We start from the raw sequence: 25,493 nt of genomic DNA, 5'->3' as shown, positions 1-25,493 counted from the left end.
AAGCTTTTATCTGAAGAAATTGTTAATCTGGGTTCTTTTGTATTTCTTCAAAGATTATTACATACATCAGGTTATCTATGCAAATAAAGTGTTTCTGGAGTGTTTCTAACCATCTGGGCTTGAAGGACTAAATGTGTGTGTGAAGTCCCTACCATCATTAAGTAACCCAAAGCATTAACACTTCAATGGCACATGAGAAAAGAAGCTGTTTATAGGCAACTCCCAAATATATTTCTTAGAATACAGAAGAAAAGCAGGTCACAAATAACACCATGACCATAAATACAGCTAGGGAATGCTAATTGTATCTGTTTACCAAAACACTGTATTATAATGCTAATTCAAAGGCTAAATTCTTCATAGAAGGAATACTGTATTTTCTGTATGTCTCTATAAATTTTGATCTTCAAAATATGGCTATTTGTGTAATATTGTATTTAAGACTAATAAACCAAACATCATTTTAATAGTAATTTTCTTCTGTAATTACTTTCTCAGTCTGTGGTTACCCCCAGGAAAAGGATTCTGATTACCTTGTGGAAAAGGATGTTATCCTATACTCATTTCCAGATACCAAACTTTGGAAGAACACTGTTTAATAGGTGCTTGTGTTGCGTGAGAAGGAGGTTATAGCTTTGTGATGTTAAAACCTCGTCATACATTCTGATATGTTGGACATGAAGACTTAGCATTGATGAGTGAGACCTTTGAGCTAAGTGTTGGCTAGGGTTTGTCTTCTGCAGAATCACATTGGAATTGTTTAGAAAATGCAAGATATAACTCAAGAAAGCATTAGGCTGGTCCTCATTTCCATGGTGGTGACACCCGTTTCATGTGAATAACTCTTACAAATAGGAAAAATGGTTGTATGTGTTTCAGGAATAGAGCATGGGCAAATCATTTGTAAATTAACTAATAAAGAACTATAAGTAAATGAAGGACCATCGTAGTATGTTCATTCACAGGCACCCAGAATAGTGTGCATCAGTGAGCCAAGGTACTTTGATGCCATAAACCACAAGGAGGTGTTTGCCTTGGACATTAGTCCATCCAGCATTGGATATGCCTAATTAATCACATCAAGGGCTTCCCAAAAGAGAGTGATGTATGATATTTATCCGTAGCACTCACAGCTGGTAAGTCCACTGTTCACAGCTGATGGAACAACCATAAAAATCCTTGGCAGCTGTTTTGTCCCTTTCTCTTTTCATGAGATTGGCATGTCTGGTGATCAGTGCCTTGATGAAGAAAGAATGGAAAGACCAGGATTGGCTGATTTCCCTTTCATATGTTCTTGTTTCCAGATAAGATTGCCTCAAGAATGTATCCCAGACTTTGTCACAGTTGACTCAGAGAGTTGTTTACATTCAGGGAGACCAGTAAATTTTTTTTTTAATTGTATGTTGAAGTATTGCATCACATGTTGGATAGTGGGAAGGCCATGTCCTTCAGTTTACTCAGTGCAAAGCTATTTAGATAATTTTTACAGCTACTTGTGTTTCTAGTTGAATGATCTAAAGGCACAGTTGTGTCTACTTATATGACTGTATGGGTAACTGTGAGTGTGTTCTATGAAATCAGCAAAATGTATGTGCAATTAATGATCAAGGCATAGTTAGCCAGAGTTCAAGAGCTTCCTAAGGCAGTGTGAGATATCAGGCCATTTTTACCAAATATCATTTATCCATTGTGGCATTTAGCTGTGACATGATGTTTGAATCATGGGGATACCAAGAAGGTGGTACTACTTTGAGCAGTTTATTATATCAGTAATATAATATATGAGTAATATTTCACAGTAAAGGGAAGCTGGTTTAGATAAAAAAAAAACACCAAAAAGAAACCAACAAAACAAAAAGCGTGGAACCTTAGCAAGACCAAGAGGCTCTTCAGTAGGAGATGCGAACATGTGTTGGGGATGGGCCTCCAAGGGGAGCACAGTGTGAAAGCAGATACGTTGGTCTCCTCCAGAGGGTGGCTGCTGGTGATTACCAAGAGAATTTGTAATTCTGTGAGAGGAGTGGGGTGATAGACAGTAAGTAAACAGAACCTGGGCACTGAATAAACCCAACCAAAGTGGAATGGAGGGGTACATATGAAATATGAAATCAAGGGGCTTTGCAGCTAGCAGTAAAGGGCTCTTTTAGTTCTTACCACTGGGCAGACTCCATAAAAATCTTGTTCATGTGTCTATACTGCCAACCATTTCTTGTGAGCCCTTTTTAATAGTAGTTTTTTGTACTAACAGAGAAACAAATGTTGCCAAGTCAAGACCTTGCTGCACAGAGCACCCTGCTGACTCATCAAGCATGGATGTCCCTTTGAGGTACTCTAGTAGTGAAAAAAATTGCCATAGTTTATGCAGCTTCACACCCATGGAATAAACAAAATTGAGAAACTTTGTCTTAAGAGAAAGTCAGATTTTTCCATCAAGTGGCATTATAGTTGTAGGAATAGATGTAACTAGAAATAGGTTCCTTTGAGATGAAGCTTGGGCACTAAATAAAATGCTTATACCTGTCAGGCACTTAGCTTTATATGAAATGTTAGATTTCATAATAGACATGTAAAGTGTACATACTTGTACTTACAAGCCTATTTGTACATCTCTTGTAAAATTTAAATGTTGGATACATTGTCAAAATGCTGCAGCTCTTGGCTAACATTTTAATATAAATACTACTGCATGTGTATGTATATAATCTAGTGTAAGCTTTGATGTGGAACTTGTCATCTGGAATTGGTTTCATAGATATTTTAATTGTTTCATGGAAAGTGTTTCCATGGATAAACTATCAGTGCACTGATTCATCCCTTCTGAAATTTAGCTTAATGTTTGCTCTGAGTGTTCTAAGATCTTTAGCGTTTCCATTTTTGAAATATAATCTAGATCATGAGTTTCAAAATGCTTCAAAAAGCTAAATCTTCCCATTTTACCTTGGATACATTGCTGGGGTCACTAGAATTGGTTGTGTGTTCTAGAGAGTGGAATAATTTGTCCCACTCAACACTATGGGAAGAGGAAAAGGTTTTATTTGTGCAAAATGGTACTGTAAGTAGATGAAAATAATTAGAAACCATAGTCCTTCCCTTGTCTTTATAAGCTGCTTACTTCAGGTAATTACCTGACTCCTGAATCTCTGAGTACACTCTACACTGGTAGAGGGTTTTTCTGAACAGTAAAGGGCAACCAAAGTGTGATTAATGACAATCTTTGACCCTCTGAAATACCCAATATTAGGTGGAATGGAGCCTTTATTAATAACTCATTTTGAAGATTTTTAGACCTAAAACCAGGTGAGGAAATACTGTGTTTTTATTGTCTGTTGCATGATCCTCTAGAACTTTTTTTTTTTTTACGGATTGTTACTTTATAGAAGCTAGTGAGGCTGGGTTTTTTGATTTTAGTTTTGTCCTTTATGACACTGTTCCCAGTCAGAAGTTATGAAATCTGAGTCTAATTTTCTGTGTCAGAGTTCTTTTTTTCTGTTTTCAAAATATTCTATATGCATAGATAAATGGAGTATGTTTCAGGTTTATATTCTCTGCCAGATGACTTCTTCTTTTAAAAGAAAACCTTTTTAAAGTAGTGCATTTACTGAAGGTAGTTGTATTACTAAAATGTGCACATCTACAAAAGTAGTTGACATGCTCCAAGTTGGAAGAGTTACCTTATGCTACTTTGTTTACCTGCCAGGGCTGTCCCCGTACCCTGCATTTTCTTACCTCGTAAAATAATCAAATCTTCCTTCTGTCCTTTGTCTCAAATGGTTATCTATTTAGACTGAACAACTGTATTAAACAGTTTTAGTTTAACCATTAGGGTAAAAAAAAAAGGAATCTTTTTTTATTGCTAAATTGATATCTTTTGGCAGAATTACTAATTGTTTTTGAAGACAGTTTTACATTTATCTTTGTAAGTCTCTTTTGTTATGCCAGCTGTCTAAATCTTTTCATAAACTTCAGTTAAAAGAACATATTTTCCGTGATTATTTTAAAATATAATGTTTACTGGAAAGGAAGTCTAGTGAATTCCCACAGATGAAGTGTGAGTGTATTTCTCCCACTTGTAAATGAGTTCTTATTTCCTACAGTATGTATTCTGGTTCCACAATGAGTCATTTTCAAGATGTTTTAGTTTAGCTTCTAAAACATTGAAAAACTTGGCAGATACATATAAATGAATGTTACATCTAGTTTTAGAATCTGCTTCCAAAGAGTATTTTGCTAAAATGAAGACTGTGAGTAGACCTTTCAGAATGCAGAAGTGTCTGTTGTGATAAACCTGAAGTAATTTGCAGAGCTCTTTTGTTTTGGCTTGTTCGTGATTGGGGATGTTTTTACTCAACTTTAGCAGGTTTTGGTTTAACCATCCTGTAGAATAGGGAGAATCCTTTTGTGGAAAGCCTTAAATTTTACACACAGTGTGTTGCTAATTGGATATTTTAGCCAGGCAAGTAATACCTTTCTTCAGTATGTTAACTGAATTTTGCAAATTTTCATGCCATTTTATTTTAAAATTTTTCAATTTTATATTTTTTTCAAAATGAATGTAGTGCCACTTCTGCTTTTATGTGATTTAATGTGTTTAAGATTATATGTGCCGTGTTCTACTTAAATGTATTTCCTGACCTTGGCAGTTTAACTATTGGAAAAAAACTCAAGACTAAGTAGTTTGTACAATTAAAAGGGACTGAGGAGTTATGGAAGTTGAGTGTGAGTTGGAGACCAACCAAAATGGGGGAGACCAACCATGTTTAGATTCAAAAGGGAAAAAAAAAATTACCCCAAACAAACAAAATCCCCAATGCAAAATGACCAGTATTCTATTCCTGAGAAAGTTATGTCTATTGTTTAAAGAATATTTTATATTTTAACTTTGTTGTCCTGGCTTCCTGGCATCTGGAACATTTAATATTAGGGGACCTGAGATATTTTGCTCACATGTAAGACCTATGCTTAGATACACACACATTTCTGCAGTCTGGATTTGAATACCACCCTAAATATTTTTGAATTATTGGCAACATTAGTATTGTCAGTTATGGTACGGATAACTTGGCAACTCTCTGGTTATTCTGTTCCAACTTTAACCATATGTATGTTGTCCATGATGCAGCGCCATGTTATCAGTAAGGTCTTACTGTAGTTATCACCCTTAAAAATTTCCTTAGCTTTTTATTAGACTCAAAAGAAGATGCAGAAAACATATAAAACTTGGATCAGTAAGTCCTTCATTAAAAGATTTCCTGGAATCTGTTTTCCCTTAGTTATGTGGTATAAAATATAAAGGAAATCTCTTCCACAATCCTTCTCCACCTCTTCCCCAGAAATGGTCCTAAATAGGGTAAATTTTCGTCAAGGACAAAATCAGAAAAAGGAGGGGAAGAAGTTAGTTTAAGGGATTGAGAATCTTAATTGTTTTGTCAGACAAAAGCATTTTTCTCCTTGCATTATGTCGATGTTGTGAAACTTGCAGAGGATTGATGATAGACAAAAGAGTAAAGATGAGAGGTGGGGAAGGGAATAGTGTAAATAAAAGAAGACATAAAAAAATAGGAGTCATGAAAGCTTTATTGAGTGTGATTCATCTGAGTGTAAAATATATGGTGCAGTTTCCCAGTCTTTCTCTTTGGAAGGGTAGTCTAAGCCAGGCAAAGACAAAACAGTTGCATGAACGGATTGGGTAAGTGGAAGTCAGTGTGTTTGGAGTGATGGCAGACTCCATTTCTTTGTTTATGCCCATCCAGTTACCTTTGTACAGCGATTTGTAGGGATGGAAACTGTGAATCTAATTCATGGTAGCTTTGAATTTTGTTTAGTACAAGGTGAACATCTTCCAGTTCTAACACTGAAAATCTTTGAACATCATATTCAGAGATCTCAGTTTTGTTCATACCAATGTTTTGGAATTTTGTGATTTTTTGGAAGCATTTTTAAAATGTAATATACCATTAGACTTTGCATGAGTTCAAACATTAGTTTCTGAGCAAAGTAAGTAAAGTGCAGCATGGATTTTACTACAGTGTTTACTGTGGCTGTTATCAGTCTTGTCTAATTTTAAATGCCTCTGCTGGAATGGAATAATGTCTGTAAGGTACCTGTTTATTTCCATTGACATATAAAGGGAGTCTGCACAACAGGCTCAGGTGTAGGTAACAACATCATAAACAGCAGAAGTTACTCAACTCAAGTCCTATATGTCTTTTCTGAGTAAAAGGAGTTCAGCATAGACTCTTCAGAAATTCATGGCTTTTGGAGCTTTTATGTTTTACCATTAGTCTTATTCAGTCCTCCTCCAATGCAGAATTGTGAAGCCTTTAAGCATTTCTCAAAGGCTGGTCGAAAAATGGAATGTTTTCATTATGAAATGCTATGGGCCTTATATGCTGCTTTTTGAGCCTTTTAAAATGAACTCTGCTGTCTTCCATGATTAGAAGTATTTTGATTGACAGAAATTCAATCAGTGTAGGTGTAGATATGTAATTGTATGAAAGATTGGACCTGATTAATGAAACGAAGGTAATGAATGAAGGTGGGAAGATACCATATGCCTTCAAAATTTTCAGTCTTAGCCACCTTGCAGTAACTCAAAAAAAGTTCATTTGCCACACCCAAATGAAGAGGAAACTTGCGTTTGTTTTTTTTTAGAGAGAAGGGTAGAAAGGACAGAAAAGATCTGTGGTGGAGCAGAGATCCACCTGTTTCCCATGGAAGGGTGATTGCCGAAAGGAAGCTGTGACCCTGTGGGAAGCCCATGATGGAGCAGGTTTGCTGTCAGGACTTGTGACCTCACAGGAACCCACACTGGAGCAGTCTGTTCCTGAAGGACTGCACCCATGGGAGGGACCCATACTGGAGAAGTTTGTGGAGAGCTGTCTCCCATGGGAGGGACACCCATGCTGGAGCAGGGGAAGAGTGTGAAGAGTCCTCCTCTGAGGAGGAAGGATTGGCAGGAGTTTGGGATGAACTGACCACAGCCCCCATTCCCTGTCTCACTGCACCACTGGGAAGATGGGTGTAGGGAAAATTGGGAGTAAAGTTAAATTCAAGAAGAAGGGAGGGATGGGGTCAGTGTGGTTTATTTTAGGATTTGGTTCTGTTTCTCATTACCCTTTTCTAATTTGATTGGTAGTAAATTAATCTTTCCCCAAGTCAAGTCTGTTTTGCCTGTGATGGTAACTGGGGACTCATATCTGCCTGTCCTCATCTTGACCCATGAGTCTTTCATTATATTTCTTCTTCAGATGCAGAGAAATAAGAGTGGCTTTGGAGGGCACCTGGGTTCCAGCCAGGGGCAATCCACCACACTGTACTCAAAATGTAATGTATGGTTGGTAAGTACAGGTTTTGCATATGTTAATGACTTTCCAACAGGTTATCAATGATATCTGGGGGTAGATTTTCACTGACTAGATTCCAGTGAAGTCTTACCAGTACCTCCTGTTCTCAAGCACCACCTAACCTCAGAGGCACTTAAAATCATTCCAAGTTGGAGCACATTTAGGTAGAGGTCCTTGTGCATGCTCGGAAGACTCCTGGTTTGGAAAGCTAAGTGGTTATTTTGATACGGGTAGGAGGTGCTTGAACTCTGTTCAAGTCTCTGAAGTGCCTGTTTTTATTAGAACATGGCTAACTCATTCAAAATAATTGAGTTCACTCCAGTGTTAGAAGAAGAGGTAATGTCTAAGCTTTGTCTCTTCTGTAACATGATTCAAGCATTCCCCCAGAAAGTTTAAGACCCTTGTCCTTTCCTCTCAGTCTCCCTAATTATTTAAACAGGTTTAGGTACTACCTAGAAGTTATGTCAATTAGTCCAGAACTATTGGCAACAAGTTTTGATATACATGATGCATGAGTTTAGCAAAATGCCACAAGAGGAAAAATGAACAAATTTTGGGTTTTTTGGTGAAAGTCAAGCAAACAAATTCTCCTAATATTATATAAATGCAATTAAAATATAACTTTCAGAATCTTTTGGCTATTTCATTGTCTTTTTTGTACTTATTTTTCCATTATTAAATTAAGAAAAGACCAAAAACTCTACAAATGTGGATATTGGCAATATAGTAGTTACCTATAAGGTTTATAAACAACATTTTTAGAATAAACCTTTTGTATCATTGATTATTTTATCATGTCATGTCATCTTTTCAGAAATTAAACTCTGAACTGTACTATTCCTAGTGGCAGACATTCTAGTTGTTATGTTTAGATGGAGTTTTAATTTCCGTTTCAAGATTATTTTCTCCTGGTTTATATCACAGTGTTCCGATGATAGCATTAGTCAATTTTATCTATTGTTTTGTCCTCTTAAAATCTTAGTCAGACTTTGTTTTTCTAGATTGTAGCTTATTTGATTTCTCATGGGATAGATTCCTTGTTCTCTTGGACATCTGAGTACCATTTCTCTTAATCCTGACCTCACTTTAACACTGATAACTGGAATTCTGAATAATGTGTCAGATAATTTCCTGCTCTATCTCATGTAATACCATAATTTCCACTAGATGTACCTGAGTGATTCCTGGAACTTTGTGTCTTTTGCATAGCTGGGTCATGTTAGCCAGTTTAGTTATCCTAGGCTCATGTAACAAATCTAGATCCTTCTCCTCAGTCTGCTCTGTCTTGTGGGATTCTGGATGAACAGTTAAGTTCCCTAGCCCTGCTCTAAGTCTTCCATCCATGTATACATTATTTCTAGTGTTGTGATTATTATTACATTATTACTGTTCTGTGAGAATTACACTCTCTGTAATTTCAGAGTAGCACATCACTAGAAGATGTGCAGTCATTTTTGCTACGAATACTCAATGTGAGATACAACGCACCTAAATGAACCTGTGCTGAATGCACTTACAAAGGAGCTGCAAATGTCTGAATTATTATCATTCCTCAAATACATTTTTAGTCTACATTTCAGATCTTCAGCTATTCCATGTTGTGTCAATAGGGTAAAAAAGAAAAGGAAGTAGGTTTCAAAAGCTGTAATTTTAGCTTTGGTGTATGATGCTAATCCATTTGAACTGGCATTACTGAGTTGTGAGGGGAAAATAACATTTGTGAAAAGTGCAAATACTGGCAGTTGTTTCTTTTTTCTTACCATTTAACAGTTTAACCATACAAACCTGTCACAGCAATATTTTTTTTGCCTGTATTAGTTATGAAAAATCATAAAACAAATTACACTGATTTTTCTGTAATTTTTTTACTTGCCTTGTTTTAACTTTTCTGTACACTTCATTTAGCAGATACCAGATTAAAATGTTACAGAAATGTTAGGTGATATTCTTTTTTTTTTTTTTTTTTTTTTTTTTTTGTCTTTTAGAAATACATAGATTTTAGGCACATTTGTTTTGCTGATTACTAGGCATATGGATTATCTTCTTGTGTCCTGTTAAACAGAAAATATTTGATCTATTGATCTATAAGAATAAAGTTTTTAGTACACTTTGGGTTTAAGGAAGAGAATAATATAAAGGAAGAGAATAGTATAAATTATGTTACAGTTCAAATAATGTCCCTAGCTTTCACTTTTCTGCTGCACTTTGAGATTTTATTTATGTGTTATAGCTCTTGTGTGAAGTGAATAGAGATGCCTAAGCATTGCTTAAGTACTGAAATTCTCTCATCATATTAGTACTAGTTATCTTTCCATGTTTGCAATTCAAGCAGCTTTTATGCTTATTTGTATTGGCCTTCCTACCCCAATTACCGGCCTACAAAATCAATCCTTGTATATTCAAATTGATGCCAAGATGCTAGCAGCTATAATGCATGATTCATAATGCAAACTCTCAGAGCATTTACTCATGTACGAGTACATTCCTACAAAAGGACAGTTAGATAACCTTACATATGTAAATGTGTGATCACTGAAAAGAGACCCTTTGTTGATCTTGCATGTGTGCACATTTCATATCAATTCAGTGATCTTAAACGTGGTTAGAAAGTAGCAATTTTCTGTTACTCCCATTTTAATGCTAAAATAGGAAATGAACCATTTAAAACCAAAAAAATCTTCTAAACTGAATTTGCTTGAAAAATAGAATTATATTTTCCAAAATTAAAAATAAGTTTGTATATCAGTTTGTGGAGGGAATATAATTAAGGAGAATCTCCTAAAATAAGGAAATAGAAATATTACTGAAATGTGATTCTTCCAAATTAAAGAAAAATAGTTTTGCCAATACAACACTGATGCTTATAAGACCTAATTTTCTAGGTCTTCAGAAAAATGTAAGTTCTGTCCCTACCAACTGAATTATGCTCAAGACCTCTTCTTTTTGCCATTTTTACAATTTTTGTTCAAATTACAATTTCAGAAATTGCATTCTAATAATAATACCTTGATAACTAATAATACTTACAGAAATAATAATATTTGAAATAAACCTTGAAAAATAGATACTTTCAAACACATTCTCTTTGGCACACATAAAAAATTTTGCTATTGAAACTCCATAGCAAAACTCTCAAACACAAAGACTGAAAGAAACATAATAAATAGTACTGTAGAAAGGTGTTTTTCTCTTCTTGAATCACTTCAATTTCAAATGGTGTCTTGTTTTTTTCTTTAATTTTATTTTGCTGTTTAGTATTGTTTTGAACAGTCCCAGTCTGTGCATTTTTTTGAAGCTGCATAAACTAGTTTGAAGTCAGTGAGAAATGCAAAGCGAGAACTGTAAATGCCACTAAGCAGGAGAAATAGAAATTCATAGGAGAATAATACCAAAGCACTAAGTATTGCTGCTTTTGTTATTGCAATTTAAAGTATAAAATCTGACCAAAGTATTTGCAGTAGTAATAAACTATGCTTTCTTAAATATAAAAAAATAAGTGAATATGCAAGTTATAATTCTCCTTCTAGTATATATTTTAATTACTTTTCTATCCACAAAGTTTATGGTCCTATTTTATGTCTTATTAAGAGTACAAGTATTTGGGTCTGGTGTTTGTTTTATTAATTGTATTGCATGCTGTATTTGATCATGATCTGAGAGATGCATTGAATTACTTTAAACACATGCTTTAGATTCCTACAGATCCATAGTACAGTTGTTGAACATACCCTACATTTCTAAAGAAACAAAAAAAGACTGCTCACATTCATACAAGAGCTTGCTTCCACGCCAAGAATGACAGATGCTGTTACAGCTGAGAAATGTAGTGTTTTAGGAAAACACTCAAAGAGTAGTTTCTTAGGCCAAAATAAAAATAAATTAATTTAGGAACTCCTTAAACTGGATTAAAAGGTACTTGCAGCATAGATGTATGTTGTGTAAAGTGTCAAGTATTATGTTCTAATTCACTAGATCTGCAATATCTGAATGAACAAAGTAGTTTTGTTATCTGCCTTTAATAATTTCACATGTGCCTAATTATTGTGTTTCTCATTTTAAGTAAATATATTTGCAGGATTTTTTAAATTGTTTATGTTGTAGAGTGTGTGTAAATTATAGCATACCAAGGAATGGTGAAGAAGGGAGTTGTCCGTGCATAATCCAAACTTTTGTAGCCTGTATTTGACTTCACTGTGCCAAAGTGACATATTTGTCCTATTTTAATGTTCACACGATCAGCCAGAGTCTTTAAATTCATTCCATGTGGTACAGAGAATAATTCACATGAGAGATTGGTTGTCATGTTCAGCAAAAATATAAGATAATAGAGTAAATGGAAATTTAGAAAATAACAGAAAAGTATCAATAAAACAGAAGTACCAAATTATATAGGGTTCTACATAATGATGCTACAATTCTAGAAACACAAGAGTGGTAATGACACAGATACAACAGTGTAGCATTTAATGGACTAAAAGTCCTGACACACACTATTGCACTTGTATGGTGACAGTTTTGCTTCCTACAATGCTAAAAATGCATATGACTTTACCTAAATAAGAAAAATATTTGTTCTGAATTTTTTAAAACCCCTAAGGTGGCATAGAAGTAATAACTCCTGAATTCTGTCAAAGTCATTAACTTCACAAACCTATAAGTAATTCTTTACAGTATGGCAAGGAGACTCAGAAAAGGTGCTTCTTGTCACTGACCAAAAAAAAAAGGAAAAAAAAGCTATAATAGGTAGGAAGCATATCTGCAGTTGTAAAAAGTTCTATTCCTTCATTAGTTTATAATAATGTGTCTCGTGGTAAGTGGCAAATGACCAATACTTATTTGCTTTCAGAAAGAGATTATATTTTATATAAACAGGCAAGTTCTGTTGAGTTGTGTTAACATTCTGTGGCTAGGGAGCAAAGATTCATAAAGAATATTTTCTTCTATTTTTAAGAAGCAGTTTTAAAATGGGATAGCATGCTAAATATTCTGGGTCTTCCCAGTGTTGGTGTTACAGACATAGTTGAATACTTTTTTATTATTCTGAAAGGGAGAATATCCCTTGAAAGTTCAAAGAAAATTGTTTAAACGGTTTAAGCCACAGGCCACATCAGAATAATCCCTGGTTAGAATTTGACATGTATCTAAAATACTGTTTCTCTCAAATCAGATACTCTTTACTCTTACCAATATAATAGAATTCAAACAAGAATTCAGAAAAGTCATTTACATTTTGTTGGTCAAACAAGCTAATCTTTGTGGTTACTTTTGGCTATATCTAACATATGTATACAGGTTATTGTATTTTTGCATTAGTCTGATCTAGTTTTATATTAGTCTACATATACAGCATTAACTTGATCACAAAGCTAAGTGAAGACTAATTTACTGTTCTCGTTACCTTACATATTGAGTGCCGTCTCAGAAAATGCCCTTCATTGTTGAAAGCCCAGACATCTGTTAGAAAATTTTTTGTGGCCAATTTGGTTTGAAATCTTAGCACTATTCATCTAGAAGTAAAATTTTTTAGTATCCCTTTGGTATTTGTCTCCACATCTGAACATTCATACATCCAAATCTAATGACAATTTCCCATATTTATCAATATTCCTGCATGTCACCTACAATCCACAGTCCTACATTTTCATACTTAGTGTTTTTCAACATGAAGGAGAGAATAGAGCACAAGATCCAGAACTATACTGTGATTTCTGCTTTATCTTCACCTCTTCAGGATGTCACCTCCTCTGGTAGCTTTCTCACTGATGGTAATTCTCAAATTTGACACTAATGTTTTTTGTTTACTCTGCTTTAAAGAGGAATATTTCATGCAAGGTCCAAAACATCAACAAGAAAAGCTAGTATTAAAAATTCCAGAAAGAGTCTGTGAACTGCTTGACATAAACAGGAAGCTTGGGTGGAGGTCCTATTTTGAGTAAAAGTATTTTTGATCTTAACTTCCTAAAAATTTTATTCCCATGACAGAGATCTTTTACCTCATTTAATGACTTAATTCCAGTAATCTGCTGATGTTAGGCTTAAGCTTCACTCTGGAGGACAGTTCACACTTCTATATCCCTGGAATTTAAGAAGAAGGAAACGTATTCTGTCTTCTGCCTGTGAGTTCAGAATCATTATATTAATAATGATAAGGTGACACTATTCTCATATCATTTGCTAAAAATAGGCAAAGTGAGATCTCCTCACTTAGGAATAATTGATCAAATTCATCATGTGATAGGAGTGTTGAGTAAATCAGTACCTACCATCCATAGGATGGCTTGTTCCCAGCTGAAAAATAACTGAAGTGAAAAACGATGATTTAGGACCTATTTTAAATGAACATGGAGATAACACAAGATTAGACATCAACAGGAAGTAAGTATAATTCTTTCTCTTCAAATTCTAACAAATCGAGCTTAATTTGAGAAGGTTGTTTTAACTCTCTGGCTGGGAAAGCTGCAGAATATTTTTCCTATGTTACTTTTGCCAACCAGAATCATCTGTACAGTAAATCGCCAGTATCCTGTAACAATGGGGATTCAGCAAATGGAAATATAACAAATAAAGTTCTTAGTAGTGTTCTCCCTGTCAGGAGTACTGCTGGATTATCAGTTTTCCTACTCAGCATAGTCACTGGATATCTGACAAGAGGAAGTGTTTTTCAATGTGTATGTGTCTCAGCCAGTCAGATTCTTGACTTACTTTATGCTTAGGTCACTGACATTTTTGAGGTAATGTGGCTACTGCTTCATTACATATTGCAGTTTGAAGTGGTTGGCCTTTTAACTCTGTCAGGCAGCAATAATTTTTTTTTTTCCATGTATTCTTCTGCAGGGAAGTTCTGCACGTGCTTTCATTTGATATTAATAGACTTCAAACGTTTAAATACATTTTAGCATGTGGCAGAGTGATCCTGGGCAACCTCAATGCCTCAAAAGCTTTTTCACTGGATGAAAAGCTCTAATACTTGTAATCATAATGTAGTAGAGCCTGTGTTACTGTGATGGTTCCCAGCACAAGTTCACCCCTGAGATTTTAAGTGAAAATCACAAGTTTTAACTCCTGAAACAGGAGTTGCTTTCAGGATGGTAATACTGCAGTTTTTATTGAAGATTCCTAACCCATACTCATGGTGTTTTTGTGGAGAATACATATGGAGTAACTAACACTCTGGATGTCCTGAAGCAATTTACCTGTAACTGTTCTTTAAAGTATGATTTCTGTATGCACATTTGCAGTGTACACTGTTTATTACTTGCCTTTGAATGTCTGTTTATGATTACCAGGAATTCTGAGATTGGAAAGAAGTGAAAATATGGGCCAAATTCCAGCTCACTTATATAACAGTAGTCAAAGTATTAGACTGTGTATCCCATCAGTATTGCTAAGGCAAGCATGCTTTAGTGTCATGTACATATAAACACTGCATCTCCAAGAACAGCTGACTGTGTGCAGATTTTCTTCTTTTCTGATAGATTGACTCAATTTTGAATTAAGGCAGATGAAGGTATTACCCTATTAAGGAGTTTCAGATTAAGCCTGAAGTCTGGTTCTAACCTGGTTCAGACTTTAACAGCAGAATAATGGAATGCTAAGAATGGAGCTCAGAGTGGAATAGAGTTTAACTTACTTTGGAAAAATATTAAACACCTTCACCTACTGAAATCTTCTTGTAATAAACAAAGTAAAAGCATTGCAGATCACACAAAATAAGGTTAGCTGAAGTGCAGTGGTAACTAGACTGTTTTTTAGTCATGACCTAAATATTCATACAGAACTGGTAAATAGCATGGCCAGACTGAAGTTCAACAGTTCATTCATCCAATTTTAAAAGGAAATGAACTTATTCTATTAGTATTTAGGTCCCCATTCAGTCAAAATCTTGTAACCATAAGAATACAAAAGGTTTTAATGTACTGTTCAGTGAAGAAGTTCCTTTATCAAAGGAGTTAACGTTAACAATATGAGATGTCAGGGGAAATTTACCATTTGCTCTTCAAGGAGTACAAGAATTGCATGTGCAGTTGCTTCCCTAGTTACATGGTAGATGAGCCATATTCTAGGGTTCCTAGAAAGAATGGATAATGACAGAGATGAAATCTTAAAAGCACTGGACACACAGAGTAGTAGGAGTTTTCTTTTTCTTCCACAATAAAAAGATGCTGACTTTGATATGCAACTCAGCTGGGACAGGAAATACTTGGAGATCAGGAGTGTCTTTTTTCACAAGTCCCATTAGGGGAAAAGACCCAAAAGAACAAACATTTGTTTTCAAATCCTCTACAAGAAGGAGGAAAACTATACTTCTTAGGTGTGGTTATTGCAAAGATTGTGATAGTTTAGCTAAAGAAGGAATTGTTGAAATTGTGAGAGAGAACAGAGCAAATGGGTGGAAAATAGAAAAGAGGACAAAGATATGTAGGAAGAGAGAAGAGAACTGGACATAATTAGAGGAAACAGAGAAACAGAATATTTGACTAGTCTGAGAATGATACACAGTAAAATAAATTCATTTCAGTGTTTTTTTCTTTTGTGTCTCAGGAGAAAAGGGATGGTTCTCTCACATCTAAGACTCTTCTTAGAATGTATGCATGAAACTTGTATTGCAAGGCCTGTTAGTATCCAATATTTCATGAATCCTGACTTCCTTGTCTTCTTTTCAGACTTGGATCTTGTTTTCTTTATTTTCAACTGCTTTTCACAATACTGGTCTTCTCAAATTAATTACTTAAGTTACAAAGGCAAAGTTGAATCTTTCTATAAAAATTTTGTTAAACTTGTCAGATGACTGATAAAATACAGAAAACAATGTAGTGAAAGCAAATATGCTCAAGACTGGAGACAGCTTGGAGTTAACTGATTATTTTTCACAATAGTTACTGCATTTTTAAAGTATTTTCATTTCTCACATGCCTCAGCAGGTAATATAGGATAATTTGATAACTGAAGAATTTATTGGGATAGGCTGCTTTATAGAAAGCTTAGATTCACTTGACCTTTTTCATGTTTGCAGATGAAGAGAAATGAGATTCTTTAATTGGTGTCATAAGCAGTTTGTTGTTGTATCTGTTCAGGATTCATTTACCACTCCAAGCTTTTATAAGCATGGGTAAGGTGACTGTAGCTCATTCCTTTTGTTTTGGGCTGTAAAAGTGTCTTCCATATTCTCTCGTGCTATTGATACCATTATATGTGTGCTTACTGTTCCTACAAAGACTCTTTGATTTGAAAGGCTTGTGCAGTTCAGGAAAATAATTTTTAGAACCAGTATATGTTTTATTTCTGAATAATGACACGCAGAAGTATCTGCACTTTAGGACTTGTAATAAACCAGCCAGTATACAACTGGCTGGTTTATTATTTGATAGTTTTCTCTAGAGCTGAAATGCAGTTGATGAACTTTTTCTGTTTTTAAGTCATGCTTATGAAGAGAGGTCTTCACACTGTCCTCTTTGTTTTCCTGTTAATGGTAATGTGGTTCCAATTACTGTGACTGCTTGGGAAAGGACATTTTACATATCTTAGATCTGAAAGAAGACAGATCCAGTTGTGCTCCCCTACCCAATGCTTGTCTGTCAGTCATTTTAGTATCCTTTGACGCCCATCTCTGCTGTTGCCATTACCGTGTCTTTCCATCCTTTGCTCTTCTAACAAAAGCTCCCCTGAGCTGCCCAGTTGCACTGAAGCATTCCTGATGGCCTGCAGGCAGCTTAATGGAAGTTCCTTTAAATTCTGAAAAACAGATGGAAAGCCATGTACTCTTCTAGTATCATACTTAGTTTAAAACAACTGCTGGAAGTACATTTATAGCAGTCTTTGGTATGTGAATTTTAATATATTAATAGTTTTTATGTAGCATTCATTTGCTAATAAGGAAATGCAGATTATCTTGTGTGGGATCATCCTTCTTGTCTTTGAAGGGAACAAATGTTTTTTGTAAACAGCAAGCTCAGTATTAGCCAACAGTATACCCTTAGAAAATCTAGGGCTGTATTATCAGCAGAATAACCAAGACATCAAGAAAAGTCCAGTTTCAGGATATCCAATGCAAGCAACATAGTGATAAACTGGAGTGAATGTAGAGGAGAGCACCAGAATGGTCAGGGCTGGAGCTCTTGCCCCAGGAAGAGGGGCTGGGGGGCTGTGTTCAGCCAGGTCTGTGGGCTTCCTGACAGCAGTATCCCCAGTGCCTCTGGACAGGTTACTGGGAAGATGGAACCAGGCCCTTCACAGCAGGGCGTGGAAGAGGGATGAGAGAGTGTCAATTGAAACAGTAGATTCTGACTTGGTCTAATGAAAATCTTTTTCACTACAAGCATTACTGTAAGCAGTCTCCATCCTTGAGTTTTCAAGACCCGAGTGGCTAAAGCTTTGAAAAACCTGGTTTGATTTCATAAATGACGTGGCTCTGAACAGGATGTTGGATTAGATATCCCCTGAAATCCCATTCAAGCTCAATTATTTAATAATTGGTTTGTATTTGTATTAATGAGATCTTATTTTTAAAGCATAATTTCACTGAAGAATAAGTGGAATATTATGCAGCACTATGGTGACTTCTCATAAGTGATTGCAAACACCAAGACTATCCATTACATTAATTATTAGGGGAAAAGGTAGTTTGCTGTCCCTCATTGCTTACTGTAGCACTTTTAGGAACATGTCCTTGAAAGGTAACAAGGTATGCCTGTACCTTGAACTCTGCTTATCAGGAAATCAAACCTGTTATGTGTGATATAAAGGACATACCAATCCTTTGCTAAATTATGGCAGTTTGAACTCTAACCTTCTGGCCTATTCTGCTAGGCTCTCAGTGGGGAAAATGGAGGGGGAGTAAGCAGTGTCTCTGGTGGCATAGCTTTGTCTGATGGTCCCTCAGTTAGCTCTACCTCAAAAGATTTGTTCTTACCTTCTCATTTCTCTCTCTGTCCAGGAAGCTGCAGTGATAATACTTCATTTTCTTATTTTTTCCTTGCTGATCATCCATTTTTTTATCACTGTGTAAAACAGAATTTTAGTTCTTATATTATTGATTTTATAAAGTTACATTTACCTAATTATGAACTTAAAGGTTTGTGTGTTTATTTCTGTCTGTTTTAAGTAGATATATGACATTCCAAACATTTTTATTCTTCTTGTAGTTGCTAGTTATAATGTCCTTTAGATTTTGTTTTGTAAAAGGACAGAGACATTTGTCATTTATGTAACTTCTGTTCTGTCAGTCATTTCACATTGACTTTTTCCTTCTTTGCATTATTGGAATTAAAAATCATACAGTAATTATCTTTCATAAGTATATATATAAATCTAAAAGTATCTTAATGAATTTTCTATTTAATCAGAGAAACAGGAGCATATACATCCAGAAATAATGAATGCTATTTAGGCTAGCAAGTAATAATCACTACATGTGATGGAATCACAAGAAATACCGGAAAGTATTTATACTGATTTAACTGTATATTTTATTAAATATAACCTCTCTGGCTAGTGGGAGGGGAGAGTTTAAAGAGACAAATTTTTGTATGTCTACTCCAAGAGAGAAAAACAACTCAGACAACAGACTCAGTCTTTTTGTAACTCCAATCTCTTAATTTTGTTGAGTACTGAAAAACAACGTTTGTTATGTTTGTAGTGCAATAATGATAATATAATGAACAATTTCTGTTGCTTCCAATATCTGATCTGTCCAAGTCTGTTTTATCTGCTACAATAGCAATTTATTACAATTATTTTCCAGAAACACAAGTACTATAGTAGTGAAGTAGTAGAATCTCTGGAAAAGCTAACACTTCGTTTAAGGAGGTAAATTGTGGAATCATTATCAAAATTGTACAGTATCTTTAAAAAATTATTATGAACAACAGGAAAAAAAATTACCAGGTCAGGCAATTCCAAATCGTATGTTACAAACTTGGAAGCACATAAGTGTAGAGAAATATTAAAAGTTGATGCTTTCATTTCTTAATGCTGAATATCAAGTAACTTGCTGGCCTTTTCTTCATTCAGATCTGTTTTATAGTTCTCATAGTTACAATTTAAAGTAATTATTTCCTTATTTATCAATATACATTACTGGGGGATAAGTCTCTATACTGTTCCTTGACTTTTTGTTGATTTAGTACAAAATTCAGCTTTGTTGCATGGCATTTTTTTGCCAGGAATTAAGTAAACCAAGATATGAAAATGAAAATACTGGTTTAATAAAGTTAATGGTTTGGGATGCCATGAGAAATCAAATAGAGAAAAGTATACACAGAAAATATGACTAAAGATTTAATGAGATTTTAATAAATGTACTTTGAATTCTTTGCTGTTGGATTAAAATTTGTACCATAGACAGAAACATATTGCATTGCAGGGATCCTTTTCAATCTGTCACTTCAAAGTCATGTTTTTTTTAAATGAAGTATTTATTTGTTTGAGCAAAGATATTGATTAGGCAATGAGAAATTTAATCATGCTTGTTCTGCTGCTCATCCAGATGTATCGTCCACCTCAGTTCAACATGTTTCTTATACTTCCAAGATCTGTGACTTTGGCCATTTTATGTGCTAGTGCACACAGATGCAAAAGACAAGTTTGTGCAGTGTATTGTGGCTGCGCCAGAAACAATAGAACTCATCAACTTCTGACTTTGGCTTGAGGTGCTGATGTCTGCACCCTTTAGCTTCTCTGTGTTTCAGTTTTGGATTGTTGTCCTGAACTTAGGAGACTGTTATGAAACTATTTCCTCTGGTATCTCTTTACTAGGCTTCAGAGAAGTCATTTCATAGCCTTCCTGGTTCAAAAAGATGAATCTTTAATTCTTCTTTGGTCTTCATCTTTGGGCTATTTTGAAGCTTCATTCAAGGGATCTTGTGAGGTGGTAATTCCCATTTCTGGATTCCCAAACTGGATATCTCTGTACCTCCATCTCCTGAAATACCTGATCTGGTAGGTATTCTCCAACTAGCCAGGTGTTTCCTGCTTCTATATTTTTTAGCACCAGAAACATAAATAAAAACACAAGGTTACGCATCTTGACTAATTTATACAGGCAAAGAGAAAAGCAACTACCATTAGATTCCTAAAAATTACTGAGGTGACTCTGTTCTCCTATTTATGTATCTAAAAAACAGGTTTTGAAGAGGAAACAGTGAAATTATATCACATCCTTTATTATATGCTCACTCATTTCTTCAGACCCTTTCTTTTGGTTAAGGAGGCTGTCACATCCTTAATTAATGTCTGTATACTGGTAAAGTACAGTTAGGTTATTTGAACATCTTTTGCATTTATTTAAGTGAAACAAATAACAAAAGAGCCAATAAATAAGCTGATTACTTAAACCAAGAAATAACAGTCTAGATAAGTGAGCAAACTAAGTGTGCATTGGCAGCACTGTGCTATTGCAGAGTAGCAATTGCACCCTGCTTTATTTTTTGTAAGAAAGGCATGACAGCAGCTGCTCTTCTGTTTTTTACAGTTGCCCAAAACAAAGAATGCACTTTCAGTAAGCAAAAGGCTATATTTGATGCACATCAGAGCTCCAGGATTGAGAGAAAACCCCCTAGTGAAGTTTGATTAGGAAATTCTCATGACTGAAGTATGACTCCCAAGAACAGGCTTGGCAGAAGCGGTCTCTACCCAGTGGTCTTGAAGTTGTGTCTTGGTGTAGGAGAGAATCTTAGGTTTAACAGAATTAGAGTCAAATAAAAGAAAGCACAGTTTCATAGTCCAGAGACAGACAAACAAAGATGGATTTCTGTCCCTGTCAGCATGATTCAGCAGACAAACTTAAGGCTTTCATATTGTTCATTCTTGTAGTCGAGTATACACTGGGCATTACTCTAGTTAGGGTAGAAAGGATACATGGGTCCTACATTCTGAAGAACTCTTATTTATTGCATGAGGGATTTTGAGTTTAGGTGTCCCAAAGCTACAAGGAGGGAAAACCAATTAATTGTTTATCCTGCTGAGTGTGGATGTTTGGAACTAGCACTTCCTATAAACTGCAAAACAGTATGGGGAAGTTTTTTTTTCTTTTTGACAGAATGAGGATCAGAGGCTGATAGAAAGTAAATGCTTAGGATGCTACAAAACACAAAAATCTGCTTTGAAGCAAGCAGCTTTAAACAAAGCTTCTAAGCTTTCTTGCTCAGATTTTACTGAACCACGTGTAAAAGTACGGTATGTTTAATTACTTGATACGAAGCAAATGTAACATCTGGTAAGAACTTGAATGTCAAATCAAGTTTACCCTTTAGTGTCTAAGCTATATGTTTCTGGATTTTTTTTTATTACAACCTGAACCAGGAGTATTGTGCTGAAAAAAAATCTCAGCATGTTGTTTGGGAAAAACAAATTTTAAGTGAATATTTTTTCAACAAACAGATTTTTCATTGCTTAAACAGTTTGTAAATGGCATGCTTCATCTTGTGTTCATCTAATCATTATACTCAGAGCTTTTGTTGTTGCTCAAAGTATTAAAATTTGGTGTTACAAAGTGCATTGTTATTTTAGACCAGATTAGAAATAGTTTAATGTATTTTATAGACATGAATGAAGTAATAAATACTACAAAAAACTGAAAATGCCTATAAAGTTGATATAAAAACTTCACAAAATATGTATTTTTAAATGAATGACAGATTTCTTACCCATTTTCTAGTAAATATTGAAACAGACTTTCATTTTGTGAAATCAGCCAGATATATGACTAATCAGACTTAATTGGAGTGCTGCAAAAGCTGAACAATGAAAGCATTTGAAAACTAAAGATCTGAGTTTAGTTATTTAGTGAGTAGCATGTGAACACAAATCATGGGAAATTTTTGATTGCTCAGAAATAAGGCAACCAGTTTTTAGTACCAAGGATCAAAAAGAGAGCCAGTGGAAACAAGATTGTTTGAGTGCCCATGTTTGAACTGGAGTCTGGCAGTTTGCTGCATGTATGGACAGGATTTGTGCAGTCTGTGACAGACTGAATTTAATTGAGGTCTATCTAGATCACTGTTACTCCTTCTGTGACTCCAGTAGGCACAAAGGACAGTAAGGAAGATTCATTTGTGTACTTTTACGCTTAGGTTGGGGCTCTTTGGAAGTGAGGAGGCCTTAACAGGCAGACTCAGGTGCAGAAGGTGTGAAAGTTAAACTGGGATTTGAACCTCAGATGGCAAGAGGTATGGATAGGAAGGATTTGAGAAAGGATGCCAAACTACAAGGGTGATAGAGGAGTAGAGAGGAATCCAGAATGCATAGAGTGGGGCTATAAGATAGGAATGGAGGCTGAATAGGCTATGAACATAGATAAGAAGAAAAACAGATGTCCTTCAAGTAAGGAATGAAAACAGAATTGGAATTCAAGAGATGTCTGGGCTGGTACTGGGATGGAGAGGGAGAAGGTCAGGAACATTAGGGGACATGTTGGGGCTAGAAGTGGGAGGTTTGCAAGAGGACAGGTTAGGGAGGAAATGTCTTTAGATTTCTTTGCAAATTTGGCACTGAACCAAAGCACAGACATTTTTACAAATACAAGAGTATATTCTAATTGCTTTAAAGATCTTAGATCTGGAACTGAGCCAACTGTGGATTTAGGGTGATTTCACAACTTTTTTTCGATTTTCAAATTCGAAAATTATTTCTAAAATATATCCCACAAAGCTTTAGGTTGGTATAATCTTGTTTACAAAATTATGAAATATAAAATTAGATTTTCATTTTGTATAATTTTGGTAGGACTTTCTTTATAAGATGCATTGTTTTTATTTACTTTCATGGTATTCTTTATTATTAACAAGTTTAATACTAGGATTTTCCACTTTTTGAAAGGGTAATTTTACAATTTTTTTGTTTCTAATGTACTTCATTGTTCAATTACCTTTTTAAGAAGTACTACTGTACATCTCAGGTTTTGTAGATGGACAGTTGCTAGTTCCTCCATTCAAAAAACTTGGTTGCCATATTTTCTTCAGTATTCAGACTACATGATTTTACCATTAGATCTTTCTGTTTGCTCTCTGGTATGCATATTTGGACATGTTATTATATCATTATCCACTACTTGAAAAACAAGCTCCTGTGATTAAAAAATCTTTCAAACCTTACAAAAGAAAGTTCAAGTCCCTCTCTGAGTATTCCCTCTTCTCCTTTATTCTAGAAATATTTTTTTGATAACCAAACTTCAGGCATCATTGACTGGTCAACCTAATGGCAGAGAGACATTAAAGGAATTGAGACCTCATTCTAGATTATTCTTATATGTGGGATTTTTTTCACTGGCTCAGTCTGTAATTTCTCTTTGATTCCCAACCCTCATTCTTCTGTGAGACTAAAAACTCTACTCTTTCATTATATCAAGTTTGCTAAAATTTCTCAACGGAGAAAAATCTTGCAGACCTGCATTCCACTGTTCGGTTTTTTGTTTTTTTTTTCCATAATAGTAGTATCAAAGCATAGGGTGGTTTTGTTTTTTTGGGGGTTTTTTTGTTGGTTTTTGTTTTTGTTTTTGGTTTTTGTTTTCCCTCAGAGACCATCAAGGCAGATAAAGGAATGTATTTCAGCACATTGTGTTACATGACTCTGTACATACATGCACACACACTTGAGCTGAAATAGTAGCAAAGAAAGCAGAGGTACTATCTGGCTGAGTTAAAGCAAATATGACAAAGAAATTCTGAATGGTGCTATGGTGAAGGAGTTACTAGTGAGATCAACAGTGTAGTAAGGTTAAAAGAAAACTGATCCATCATAACCTTGCCAGTGCAAAACAGATCATGCTCATGTAAGCTACTTCAAATTTCCAAAACAAAGGATAAAATTTCTTTCAGAAGTTACTGCTCATAATAGGGTAGAGAAGCATGCTCTGAAAGCATCGAATTGATTGAGTAGAATCATCAGATAACTACAGACTTCTCCACCAAGTATAGAAACTAGGTACAAAGAAGTATGGATTTCCTCTGTTCATGCATATTTCCAGTGTGCCAGCTCAGTATGGTACAGATCATTGATGCTCAGGAGTGGTTGAAGGTCTGAGGCTGTGTACAGGAGGGCGTTGCTGTTTGTATTGTGATGAGGTGGAAGGTGTGAATTTGTTGTTAGAAGTCAATAAATAGAACTAATAATTAAATTAAATTTGTGTGTTTCATTGCATTGTTGGCTGAATGACATGCATCTTCATGAAGACTTAACTAATTTTGGAACAAAGCATTCTTCCCAGGATTATAAACAATGTATATACTGGAACAGATTTAGTGTCATGTCTGCAGACAGTCATGTGCAAAGTGTGGAGAATTCAAGAGTGATGAAATTTTTTTGTGTGGTAAAATGAAAATTGGAATATACAATCAGGAAACAGTGATGAAAGTAATAGCATTTGAAAAGCATCCCTAAGCAAAAATGGCTGAAGTAGTTGATAGGTAACTGGCATTTAGCATCTTGAGTGCCATGCCTCTGTTTGAGAACAAATGTCATGCTATTAAAAAAATTGTTCTTAGAAGGAAAACTTTGGATGAGCTCAGTATGCAAAACTTCCAAGCTTTGCTCATGTAATGAGGAAACAATCTTATTCATGCATTGGACTGTTTACACATAGATGGATGTCTACAGAGTGATTATCAGGGACATCATAATGACACCTGTTTGTTCTGTTCAAATTAATTCCAGTGAAAATTGCTCCCTCTTTGTGCCTTAGAAGCATTCTACATCTGAAATCCTCAGGGGAAATATTTGAAGTAATCCCCTTGTTTTTGTTTAACAGTGTCCATCCCACATAAAGATTAGGTGGTAAACAGGGTGGGATTGTGTTGCAACTGTTATTTGACAGATGACAGCTAACACAGCAGCAATGCTGGGTTAGAATAAAGGTTTATCTGACAATCCTGCAATTTGAAGTGGCTTCAGTGTGAGAAGTACCATCTTGCATTTAATGGTTCTCAAAGGACTTCTCTGCTGCAAGTTGTTCAGTATTCTCTCAAATAAGTGGTAATTTGTAGCATCCACGGCATCTTATGGTAAGGAATTCCACAGCTTTCATGCATGAAGAGTGATTTATATTTGTTCACATTCTGCATCATTAGATGACTTCTCATTCAGCTATTGGAAAACACAGTTGACTCCTATCTCCATTCTCCATTCTCATGATGTGACAGGCCCCGTATTTCTTCCTTT

General features: G+C 35.2%; 1 protein-coding gene across 19 annotated transcripts in view; it reads left to right on the top strand.

The window, feature by feature from the left end:
• PIBF1 (progesterone immunomodulatory binding factor 1) overlaps window positions 1-25,493 on the top strand; it is a 106,641-nt gene that overhangs the window by 34,873 nt on the left and 46,275 nt on the right. For 12 of the 19 annotated variants that reach the window (XR_014958835.1, XR_014958827.1, XM_021548014.3 and 9 more), the window contains one exon: window positions 20,097-20,279. The exons of 5 other annotated variants lie outside the window; for them this stretch is intronic. Coding sequence is in view for 12 of the 14 variants with exons in the window: in XM_021548014.3 (XP_021403689.2) it covers window positions 20,097-20,279 (183 nt within the window). In the remaining 2 variants the exon portion in view is untranslated. Of the gene's footprint in view, window positions 1-2,248; window positions 2,327-20,096; window positions 20,280-25,493 lie in introns of all 19 variants that reach the window. 2 more of the 19 variants (XM_085594090.1, XM_085594085.1) reach the window with 1 other exon arrangement.

The sequence above is a fragment of the Lonchura striata genome, chromosome 1 (genome assembly GCF_050655825.1).
Source record: "Lonchura striata isolate lonStrDom1 chromosome 1, ASM5065582v1, whole genome shotgun sequence".
Taxonomy (NCBI): domain Eukaryota; kingdom Metazoa; phylum Chordata; class Aves; order Passeriformes; family Estrildidae; genus Lonchura; species Lonchura striata.
Note: the sequence above shows the minus strand (reverse complement) of the source record. Positions and strands in the feature narration are given on the sequence as shown.